This window comes from Somniosus microcephalus, chromosome 25 (assembly GCF_052327205.1).
Source record: "Somniosus microcephalus isolate GS21.2 chromosome 25, FLI_Smic_1.0, whole genome shotgun sequence".
In the NCBI taxonomy this organism is placed as follows: domain Eukaryota; kingdom Metazoa; phylum Chordata; class Chondrichthyes; order Squaliformes; family Somniosidae; genus Somniosus; species Somniosus microcephalus.
In genome coordinates, this window is record NC_141011.1 from 32,287,866 (window position 1) to 32,300,503 (window position 12,638).

The 12,638-nt window shown below is 48.4% G+C and overlaps 1 protein-coding gene across 1 annotated transcript in view; it reads left to right on the forward strand.

Annotated features, from left to right (window-relative positions):
- The window catches only part of LOC147100641 (arf-GAP with coiled-coil, ANK repeat and PH domain-containing protein 3-like), a 378,922-nt gene that overhangs the window by 245,847 nt on the left and 120,437 nt on the right, over positions 1 to 12,638 (forward strand). The window contains exon 5 of the mRNA XM_085967110.1: positions 7,369 to 7,427. Coding sequence (XP_085823236.1) covers positions 7,369 to 7,427 — 59 coding nt within the window. The remainder of the gene's footprint in view (positions 1 to 7,368; positions 7,428 to 12,638) is intronic.

The following is a 12,638-nucleotide window of genomic DNA, read 5'->3' on the forward strand; positions in this document are numbered from 1 at the left end:
TCCACTCACTCTCACCCCCACCACCAATCCTTAAAGCGGGAGGAATATCGAGCGAGTGCTTGTTCCTCGTAAGTACTTGGTGGCATAGCCTGGGGGTCCGCAGCTCTGCGCTGACTCCTAGAATGATCTGGGAACGAGCGGAGGCACTCACTGAGGTCAATCAAGCTGGTCCGGGGAGCATGGGGTTTCTCAGTGGTACTTCCTAAGGGACATCGAGGCGCGGAGACACACTGAGGTGAAAAACAAATGGGCGTGCTTTTAAAAAGCCAAAACAGATTTTTAAAATCAGTCCCAGCAGGTTTCCTGGGCGTGCTGCTTATGGCGAGTTGCAGTGCTCTGAAATGGCCAGTCTTTCTGTCAGCCAAAAATGTTTCGAGGAGTTGTAAAAAAAATGTGTTGTTGCGATGTGGGTGACGCTGACCCGGCCCCTTTTAGTGCCCATCCCCGGTTAGGGTGGTGGTGGGTCGTCTCTTTGAACCACTGCAGTCATTATTGCTAATAGTGCTGTCAAAATGGTGTTAGGTAGGAGATTCCAGGATTGTGGTCCAGCGACGATGGAGGAAAAGGAGTATATGTAAAAGTCAGAATGGCGTGTGATCTGGAGGGGGACTAGTTTTGATAACCTCTTGTCCTTGGTGGCAGTGGTAACCTTGGCGACTTGCTGCACTGCAGTCCGTAGATTGTACAGTGTGCCGGTGGGGGAGGGGATGGATAGCGAGTTGAGTGGCAATGGCGATGATGAATCAGACTGCTTTGTTCTGGATGGTGTCAAGCTCAATAACTGTCGCCTGTCCAGGCGAGTGGGTATTCCATTAGGCTGCTGAGTTCTGCTTTGTAGCTGGTGGAGAAGCTTTGGGTGGGGTCAGGAGTTATGCACACAGGTAAATGCTGTGAGCTGGAGCCTGCCAACCTTGCATTTCTTCAACTAACTTCAATGGCTTTAGGAATCTGACTGAGCCCAAGGCTCCGGCTTTTCACGTAGGCACACAACAATAACTGAGGACAGCTCTGGGGTTCGCACAGTTGGCAGACGTCCCCCAAGTAATGTGCTCTGTAACTTTTTGGGGGGCTTGCGTGGCCCCTTTAAGCCATTCAAAATGCCGCACATGCGCGGTTTTTACATTGAAAAGCCAGCCGCGCGGGTTCACTAAAGGGAATATTGCCCCCAAGTCCAGGGTACTCATTGACTGCAGTCCCGTCACCCCGCGGGCTCTTTCAGACGACCCCACTGCTATCGGGAATCACAAAGGCTTCCACTCCATTAATGTGCAGCTGAGTACAGATGGGAATGTTACACACATTATGATAAACCCGATCAGCTGCACCTAGGCCTCTGCATAATGTCATATTTGTCATTCCTTTCAGTAGCCTGGCTGTTGGTGTAGTTATTGGTGTCAATGAAATGCCACATCTGTTTTAGCAAGTTCTCCTCCTTTGACAAACTTGACTTTATTTAAGGAGGTGTTTGCAACAACCCCCATGGACGTTTAGTACCTCAGTCCTTTTATTGTCCCGTTGACTTGCAATCTGTTAAAGGTCTTTAACCTCAATGATGCATTCACAAAGTAGCCTAGTACTGGAACAGTAAACGTCCTTTATGTTCTATACCACACCGTGGTCACAATCATTGCAGAGTAGTACAGATGTTCCTGACTGGCAACGTAATGGATGTGATGAACATATACAATCCAATAAGTGTGTACAGACAGACAGCTGACTAATGAGACACATTTGATGTCAATGCTGTACATAAATCGGGAAGGTCTCGAGCTTAATCCATAGCCTTTGCTGATTTAGCTGAGCTCCTCCAGGGTGGCAATAGGAGTGTTCCAACTAGCCTCAGCACCTCCTGGGCTGGGGTGAAGAAAAACATCAGGCAATGTTCTCAGTCCCAATTGCCAGCGAATGACTTCTGCAGGAAAGTCTGCAAGCGTGGGTGTTGGTGAGGACAGGAGAAGGCAGCTGTGATTCCCCCCTTGGGAGAATGGCCTGCCAACACTCACTGCCTAGGCCCCACATAAAGAATGGCCGGTTTGATGAGGTTTTGGACGGTGGCCAGTGCCTGTGGCTCTGTACCCAACGTGAGTCAGTCCCTTCAGGGGAAGAGGGGAGCAGAGGGGAGAGGGAGAGATCCAATTTCCACTAATGACTTATATCTGGGATAGTGCTATTAATGTCACAGGCACTAAGTTGCTGACTAACAGTCTGGAAAGGAAATGGTAGTGGATTTCATTTATCATCTACTTGGCTCAGTTATAATAGCACGCAGTTACTGTACTGCCAAATATTTATTACATATCTGGCAGGATCTGTCTGGTCTTATGTATTGACGCATGTGCTTCAGTCATCTTCACTCGCACAATAAATAATACAGAACGCTGCCGGACCGACAGATATAAGTATCACCTGCTTATGTTTCATTGCTTTTCCTAATTCACAGTCTTATTCAGAAATGTACGAAGGGGATTATTTTCCTTCAACGCTCCCCTTTCTGGAGAACTAACTTGGTAACAACATATTTTTTGCATCTGGAGAACATATGAGGGTCTCTGAGCATCTTTCCTTGATGTGCTGTTCCCACACTTAAGAAAATGAAATATGTCTTATTCTGCACAGAGGAAAACTGACTCCAAGGCTATGACGAATGGATCACCGTCTGAATAATGGCTTGTAATCCAAGGGATTGCAGGGAGGCTTGATGCAAATGTTTTCGGGTTGCCAGCACTGGCCAGAGGGATTCCTGGAGGATTGATCATGTGGCATTCGATCACATGACATTTGATCATGTGACGTTTGGGGTGGAGAATAAGGAGAGTGAGGAATCCAACACTTATGGCCGAGTGTTTGAGAGAGGAAAGCAGCAAACGATCTCTCTTCTGTACCAGTTCACGCCCCTCCTCTCCCCTCCCCTCTCGGGCAATGAGCTTTGACTTGGCCTGAGCACCACACTTCGGCGACAGAGACGGGGCGCACTCTGCTGTGCAGAGCGGCCTGGGTTGGGCGCACCTCCATTGCAAGGGAAATGTGTGGAACGATAAATGAGTTTTTTGTGATCGGGTTCGCATTACGGAACGGAGGGAAGTACATCTGGCAGAAGGAGTGTTAATTTATAAAGTAAAAAGGTTCCTCAGCGACTGGGACCTGAGCCACTTTAATAAGCTTAAGAAAATGAAGTTGACATGAATCAGTCATTCATGAAAGAAAGACTTATGAAATAATACTGAGCAGCCTGCAGGTGGCGCTGTCCAGGGAGAGTATAAATATTTGGGCACGGGCCCAGCTTGCGCAGGACATTCTTAACAGGAACTAGTGAAGGACACAACTAGACCTCCATGTTGTAAAACAGTTGATTAGAGCTTTGTTTAACGCTTAGACCAAGTGCCTAGTAGTTTTCTTACGTCAGATTGCTTTAAACATTGACATAGGGCTGGATTTTGCCAGCCGAGACGAGTTGGGGTCGGGACTGCTGCCTTCCGGGTTCTAGTCCCGCCCCCAGCGATGTATGACGCACCCGCGCTATTTTCCCTTGATTGACCCTTACCGGCCAATTAAGGGAAAGCCGGTGACAGATGACGTCAGCATATGATGCTTCATCTGTCTCACATTTTTTGTCAGATAAATTGTCAGCTTTTGACAGCTTTGAGAAGTTGTCAAACTCTGACAATCTCTGTTCTAAGGTGAGCCCTTGCACAAAGGCTCACCAAAACATCTCTCCTCAGCAGAAAGCAGATGGCTGCTGAATCTGAGAATGCTGCAGCCATTCTGTCATCTCTGCCGTTGAGATGAGGCACCTCCGGATCCTCAATGGTTGAAGCCTGCAGAAAGAAGCAAAGGTAAGAAAATGTTTTTAAAAACTTTCCACTCACCTCTCATACTTACCTGTCCACACTTGCACCCGTCACTCACCTCTACAACTTACATATCGACCCCTCTAACCCCCGCAGACCCACTGCTTGCCTCACTGACACTGGCGAGGTTCACAGCCGTCGGGAAGCCCGCAATTGCAGACGTAAAATGGGGAAAAGCCTCAAAACTGCCTGTTAACTACCTGTTAACAGACAGTTAATTGGCTCTGATCTCCTTCCTGCCTCGAGGAGATGGGACCCTGCGCGACTCGGAGACCCGCCACCCGGGAATATGGCACGGAGGCGGATTGGGAGCGGGGTTGGTACCCAATCCGGTTTCTGCCATTTTCCCGGCAGTCCCGCCTCCTCAGGACTGGGAAAATTCCCCCCATCGTGATTCGTTCGGTTGTATTTTAAATATGGCTGAAAATTCAGATTGATAATAATTAGCTGCAAGTTTGGGAAAAACTGATGGCCCCATTTTTTCTCGTGTGTTGCTAGCTTGTTTAGAGTGACCGTAAGTCACCGTTTTCTGGGCACAGTTCCCAGGTGAGGTACTGTGTTCCCCGGGCAAACAGTGTCCCCGGAAGAGTCCCCGGTTCACGACCCTCGTCCCTGAATGCACGCGGAACCGCCTCACCCCGAGCTGCCCCGCGGTCAGTCAGTAAAGTGGGCGGGGCTGTGCGACGGGACGGGTTCTGATTGGTGGGAGGGATGTCAATCTCCTGTTTTCAACCAGTAGAAAGGGGTGGACTCACTGAGGGACTGTAATTTAAGCAAAGAGGCTCTGCCGCACCCCGACCCCCCCCACAAATACTCCCCAACCACCCCCGCCCACCGAATCCCCGGATAGTCCCTGGATTATGGGCAGGTTTCCTGTGAGATTCGGTTGAAGAGAAAACAGCCCCACAACCAAAATGTCCGAGTAACGGCGGCCGCTGGTAACCGGATGAATGAGCGGCGGCTGGAGTCGGGCGGGCCGTGCGGGTTTCCCGGGAGCCGGGTCAGAGCGCGTTCGGTGGCCTGGGATGGTGTGGGTGAGTGTCGGGCTGTGAGGAGGGGGAGGTGCTGGTGATTGCCGCCGGCAGAGGCTGTGAACAACGGCCGCGTTATTCAGGCGGGAAGTTCTGGTGCTGCTTTTTTGCAGCTTCAGTTTGCATCGAAATAACAAAAATCAGCAACAGTCCCCCCCCCCCCCCCCGCCACCCCCCATCCACCCCCGCAGCCGCCACATGTTCCTGGGCCCACACAGATTGGCTATAACATAGATAGTACAGCACTATTGCAGTTGCCATAGCTACGATGGTGACTGAATGGCGTGTGGGGTGGAACGCACACAAGATTCAAGATTTGGTGTAAAGTGAAAATGGCGATGTCAAAAAAGCATAATTGCTGCTTTAACAACCAGCTTCAAAAGAAGCAACAGAATCGGCATGCTGGCTTTCTTGAAACGCGGAGATAGCACGGTGCTCATTAATAAATCTGTGAAAAATAAATGACTTGGGCACTGATGTGAAGAAAGAGATTTTCTGAATAGGTCGTATAGACAGTGGGTACAAAAAACTGATGTTCCTGAGCAGTGTTATTGTATTATTTATTACCGATATCTGAGTGCACTTCAATAGTGTGACGTCACATCCGCGGGAATTATATGCACAATTGTTTTGCGTCTGTAGTGTAAATGTGCAATTGTTAAGATATAGGCTGCTAAAAATGTTGCCTCGCTACACTGCGCAACCTACATTTTCCGTCCTGGCTACTTTGCTGTGCTCCCACCCTGTGTGTCCCCGGATTCGGTTTAGAAATTATGGTCACCCTAAACTTGCTAACCTGATCGCCAGGCAGCGTTGATTGATGCAAGTTGATGGCCAATAGAGGACATGAAAAGGGACCAGGTGACTTGAGCGACGAGGGTCCAACAACCAATCCCGGAGCAGCGAGGGCAGGACTTCACCTAGCGAGAAGGGGGGTTGGGGACCGCAGTGTCTTTTATCGTGCATGCTCAGCGGGGAAGGAAGTAGGCAGGCACAAGCCGCAGGTTGATAGCTGCAATGCCCGGGAGACTCGCCTTCCATTCCGGGAGACTCCCGGACAATCCAGGATGGTTGGTAACCCTAGAATGTCTTTTCATTGGCAACGTCATGTAACTTTACGAATTAAGGAAATGAGCTGCCTTGAAGGTTTAGTGGGTAAGTGTGGCATGTGGTGTGGTACAGAGGCACTCAGACCAGGAAGGATCCTAGTTTGATCTCTGCTCCACGCTGACTTAGCTTCATCACAGCTGGTGTGGCAGGCAGGAGTGGACCTACCATTGGGTCCTGCTCACAGCTGCTGTCTGATGACTCCTGCTGGAAAATGTGAGAACAGGATCAGGAAAACAAGTTTTTTCTAATCTATAGTCTGGCTTGAGGCTGGTTTAATTTAAATCTGTGACTGCTAGTTCTGCGCTTATACTCAAAGTCAATTAACCTGCTTGCAGAGTTTGAAAAGTATAAGGATGAGTACACGATCTGGCACACACTGTGGGGAGTGACACTTGGGAAGTGTGTCTCAGGAGATGGCGAGCACACTGCGGGGAGTGACACTCGGAGCGCCTCTCAGGAGATGGCGGGCCCACAGCGGGGAGTGACACTCGGAGCGCCTCTCAGGAGATGGGAGGCTCACAGCGGGGAGTGACACTCGGAGCGTCTCTCAGGAGATGGCGGGCCCACTGCGGGGAGTGACACTCAGCGCCTCTCAGGAGATAGCGGGGAGTGACACTCGGAGCGCCTCTCAGGAGATGGCGGGCACACTGCGGGGAGTGACACTCAGCGCCTCTCAGGAGATGGCGGGCACACTGCGGGGAGTGACACTCGGAGCGCCTCTCAGGAGATGGCGGGCACACTGTGGGGAGTGACACTCGGAGCGCCTCTCAGGAGATGGTGGGCCCACAGCGGGGAGTGACACTCGGAGCGCCTCTCAGGAGATGGCGGGCACACAGCGGGGAGTGACACTCAGCGCCTCTCAGGAGATGGCGGGCACACTGCGGGGAGTGACACTTGGGAAGTGTGTCTCAGGAGATGACGGGCACACAGTGGGGAGTGACACTCGGAGCCTCTTAGGAGATGGCGGGCACACTGCGGGGAGTGACACTCAGCGCCTCTCAGGAGATGGCGGGCCCACAGCGGGGAGTGACACTTGGGAAGTGTGTCTCAGGAGATGACGGGCACACAGTGGGGAGTGACACTCGGAGCCTCTCAGGAGATGGCGGGCACACTGCGGGGAGTGACACTCGGAGCGCCTCTTAGGAGATGACGGGCACACAGCGGGGGGTGACACTCAGCGCCTCTCGATATGGCGGGCACACTGCTTTATTCCCTGAGCTGCAATATCTGCGAGCACCACTCCCTGCTGCAGTACCAGGTCGGACTGTCACCACTTGTGTTTAAACTCTCTGGGTGGTCCTCATTAAAAAGAAAAACACTCGAAGATGCTGTTGCTTGCAATAAAAACCGATGGTAATGGTTGTCCCTTTCTATTACAGATTCTCTCCGATCAAGCTCAGAGGTCTGTCAGGATGCAGCTGCATAACTTTGTAAAAGAGTAAGTACATCAGTAACAATCCTGGTCACCACTGCCTGATATAAGATACTTCATGCTGCTTGACACTGAATGAAATAAGGCCATTGTCAGTGGCCCAGTTTCTGGATTAGCAGCTGTGCTTTTTAAAAAAAATTTTGATGGACAGGATAGATAACCGGAAGTGGTAGTGTGTGAATATATGGACACAAGCTCACACAGCCAGTGAGCTCTCCAACCAGCTCTGTGTCATGGTGACTTTTTATTATTTATATATATACAGCATTTCGTTCAATCTTGTGTTTCAGGCAAAATCCCATCTCCCCAAGGAGATAAAAAGAAAAGCTATAAACTAAATAAAGGCAGGATATGCACAGAATTTGAAAGAGGACGATAGGCTAAGGTTCATCAGAAGTGGCATGGTTGTTGTAAAAGAAAGACTTACATTTCTATAGCACCTTTCACGACCTCAGGACGTCTCAAAGTGCTTTACAGCCAATGAAGTACTTTTTGAAGAGTAGTTGTAATGTAGGTGATCACAGATTAGTTTAACGATGAGAACTAATTGAGGAGCCCTTGGCACCAGTGAGTTCTGTGTCAATGCTGGAATTAGAGGGGGGCAACTCCATGACTGAGCACCTCCCAGCGACTAACAGCACACACAGGTTGGGAGATCGTGGGCTGTGGGGCCACCAATACCCGGCCCCTGCGCACTGCACAGCCGCTGCTCAATGGCATCACCCAACTGTAGGAGCAGCCCATAAACAAGGGGCGAGATACAGACTGGCGTCAATCTGCAAAGTGGAACTTGTTAGCTAGCAGGAGCTGCTGTCTGTAACGTTGCTTGAAACCATCAAGTTCCTTTTCCTTTATCATTCAGTGCTAGATTATTAAGTCCCTGAACAATACAATTTAAGATCAGCACAAATATACTCTCCTGCTCTCCAAATATAGCATTTCTGTTTTCATTCCTATCTCCCTGGACTAACCGGCTTTGTTTGTCCCGTTCGACCATCACCCCTTGTGCTCGCTGACCTACATTGGCTCCCGGTTAAGCAGCGCCTCGATTTCAAAATTCTCATCCTTGTTTTCAAATCCCTCCATGGCCTCACCCCTCCCTATCTCTGTAATCTCCTCCAGCCCCACAACTCCCAGAGATATCTGCGCTCCTCTAATTCTGCCCCCTTGAGCATCCCTGATTATAATCGCTCCACCATTGGTGGCCGTGCCTTCTGTTGCCTAGGCCCTAGGCTCTGGAATTCCCTGCCTAAACCTCTCGCCTCTCTTTCCTCCTTTAAGACGCTCCTTAAAACCGACCTCTTTGACCAAGTTTTTGGTCACCAGCCCTAATTTCTCCTATGTAGCTCGGTGTCAAACTTTTTGATAATAATCCTCCTGTGAAGCGCCTTGGGACATTGTACTACATTAAAGGCGCTATATAAATACAAGTTGTTGTTGTTGTTTCCAGCTCCTACACTGTGACACTGAAATAAACATTAATATTACAATAATAGAACTACTTAAACACCAGGTTGAGATTTATTACAGTAACATTATACCCTAAACTACCAGAATAAACACTAAAAGTAAAACCTCTATTAAAATAAATATACTTAAACACATTACCTAGGCACTCCTTTTTACTCCTCTCTCTGCCTCCTTATTCTCATGCTGTCCTTTTATATTTTAACTTTCATGTTACATTTTTCCTAATAACCCCCATTCAAACTGCCCTCTTAGAAGTTTTAAAACGTGTATTTGCCTTCATTCTTCTGCCTTCCTGCTCCCACCACCCATTTTGAAGTAACTGTTTGTTTTAATTGGAAAACTGGTTTGTCGATGAGTTTGCCGGCCAATCGTGAACAGGTACAGAAAATAATCAAAAAGGCTAATGGGATGCTGTCCTTTATATCTGGAGGACTAGAACACAAGGGGGTAGAAGTTATGCTGCAGCTGTACAAAACCCTGGTTAGACCACACCTGGAGCACTGTGAGCAGTTCTGGGCACCACACCTTAGGAAGGATATACTGGCCTTGGAGGGAGTGCAGCGTAGGTTTACCAGAATGATACCTGGACTTTAAGGGTTAAGTTACGAGGAGAGATTACACAAATTAGGGTTATATTCCCTAGAATTTAGAAGGTTAAGGGGTGATCTGATCGAAGTTTTCAGGATATTAAGGGGAACAGATAGGGTAGAAAGAGAGAAACTATTTTCGCTGGTTGGGGATTCTAGGACTAGGGGGCAGAGTCTAAAAATTAGAGCCAGACCTTTCAGGAGTGAAATTAGGAAACACTTCTACACACACAGGGTGGTAGAAGTTTGGAACTCTCTTCCGCATACGGCAATTGATGCTAGATCAATTGTTAAATTTAAATCTGAGATGGATAGCTTTTTGTTAACCAAAGGTATTAAGGGATATGGGCCAAAGGTGGGAATATGGAGTTAGGCCGTAGATCAGCCATGATCTCATTGAATGGCGGAACAGGCTCGAGGGGCTGAATGGCCTCCTCTATGTTCCAAATCTATTGATTGACATGGTTTGATTATTAAAGTGTCCAACTCAATCTTTGACATGCAGAAGTATTTCCAAAATTGGAAAGGCTGCTGCTGCCAATAATAGGGTGGTGGAAGAGCGAATACCACAGTTAGAAAAAATATTTTGTCCAATTTCCTGTGTTGCTTTACTCCATTCTCAGACTCTAACCAGACAACACACCAATCACTCATTACCTGAGACGGGAGGCTGATCAGAACCTAAGCTTCCAACAAAGCTAGTCCGTAACTAGCTTCCAGGAGACATTGCGGATGGCTCAGCCCCTGAGTAAAGACACACTTCCCTCTGCTGGGGCATGACCACAGGGCCTGGCTATGGTCGGGAGCCACAGTATTGGGAATCAGTGGTGTGAGGCAGCCATCCTTTAAAAAAAAACTTTTGTGAAAGGCCGAGGCCTATATTGCAGGCCATCACCAAGCTTGGCAAGATTATGAGGAGAGAACATGAGATAAATCAAGGGTAGTGATGAGAAACTTGGGAATTCAAAATCTGCAGGAGGGAGGAGAGAGACTGACAGCCATATTTCCTTCTGCTTGCTATTTTAGTATTTTAGCAATATTCCTGCTTTATAGTTCCATCTATTTTTTTCTCCTAGTTTTGAATGAGTGAGATTAGGGAAGAGTGTGATGAGCCTTGATTTCAACAATTTATATATTTTCTCATATTTTAATGAAGAAATGTAAATGTAATTAGTTTCATGCAGCACTGTTGCTGGGAGGTGTTAAGATGACGTTGTGAAAAACCATTTTCCAATCTCGGCTTATTCCTTTGCTGAAGTTGTTAATTCCTGCTGGGACACGAAGTGCCAGCAGCCCTTAGTGCTCCTGAGGTATAGAATCATCGAATCTTACAGCCCAGAAGGAGGCCATTCGGCCCATCGTGCCTGTGCCGGCTCTTTGAAAGAGCTCTCCAATTAGTCCCACTCCCCTGGCTCTTTCCCTATAGTCCTGCAGGTTTTTCCTTTGGAAGTAAAATTCAATTTCCCATTCGATGGGACAATCAGGCGGGTTTCACACTCCAGATGTTGGGTGAGGACAGTATCGAGCTCAGCTCTTCCACCCCCTACAGTCGAAAAGCTAGAGAACACTCTGTGTCTAGGCTCAACAACAGTTTGCATTTATATAGCGCCTTTAACGTAGTAAAACGTCCCAAGGCGCTTCACAGGAGCGGTTAGCAAACCGAATTTGTCACCGAACCACATGAGGAGACATTAGGGCAGGTGACCAAAAGCTTGATCAAAGAAGTAGGTTTTGCGGAGCGTCTTAAAGGAGGAGAGGCGGAGAGGTTTAGGGAGGGAATTCCAGAGCTTTCGGCCTAAGCAGCTGGAAGCATGGCTGCCAATGGTGGAGTGATGAAAGTTGGAGAGAGAGAGAGAGAGAGCAGAATTGGAGGAGCGCAGAGATCACAGAGGGTTGGAGGAGATTACAGAGATAGGGAGGGGCGAGGCCATGGAGGGATTTGAAAACAAGGATGAGAATTTTTAAATATGAGGCGTTGTCAGACCTAGGTCAGCGAGCACAGGAGTGATGGGTGAACAGGACTTACTGCGAATTAGGATACGGGCAGCAGAGTTTTAGATGAACTCAAGTTGACGGTGGTTGCAAAGCCGGAGGCCGGCCAGGAAAACATGGGAATAGTCTCGGGCAAAATCAATAGCCATTCGGGCAAGATATCGAAAAGCAGCCAGCCTGTGGAACCAGATCACAGGAGGAGAAAAGGCGAGAAAATTGGAAAATAAAATTAGCACAACAGGTGCTGTGCCTGACGCTTCAACCCGTAACCATGGGCAACAAGCTTCACAGAATTTCCCTATGGCACTGTGTGCTTCCCGAAGTGCCAAGCATACAACACCTGGTCAGAAAAGTAGATTTTCTTAAAGGGGATCCTATTACGCTGAGTGAGGCGACTGAGTTCGGGCTTTGTGGATAGCTAACTGACACATCCAGTTCCCACACTGTTGGTCGGCGCTCTGAGAACGATGCTCAGTTCAGTGCTACTTGGCATCTGAAGGAATTCAAGTGGGGCAAGTTGTTTCCTGATTGCAACTCTGTTCATTTTAACCTTTGTAGATATATAGAGAATAGTGGAGACAGACAAAGCTGCGAATACTGCAAATATGAAATAAAAATAGAAAATGACGGGAATAAACAGGAGGCCTGTCAGCATCTGAAAGAGAAAGACAGGTTAACCTTTAGTGTGAAAATTCATTGAAAATTGAGCTGTAGTTATCCACCAGGCCCCCCTCCCCTGCGGGCTGTAACTCTGTGGGTGTCGGCTGCCCTCTGGTACCTTGCTGAAGGGACTATTCCTCGTGCCTGGGCCTAGATGGTGAGTATCAGCAGGCTATTCGCTAGTGACTGATCACAGCTATGTCCAATCCTCTCCTCACCTGATGTCCATACACAGGTGCCTCCAGCAGCAGTCACTGGATATTGAGAGAGTGGTTAACAAAGCATATGGGATCTTGGGCTTCATAAATAGAGGTATTGAGTACAAAAGTAGAGAAGTTATGCTGAACCTTTATAAAGCGCTGGTTAGGCCACAACTGGAGTATTGCGTCCAGTTCTGGTCACCACACTTTAGGAAGGATGTGAAGGCCCTTGAGAGGGTGCAGAGGAGATTTACCAGAATGGTTCCGGGGATGGGGGATCTTAGCTACAAGGACAGGTTGGAGAAGCT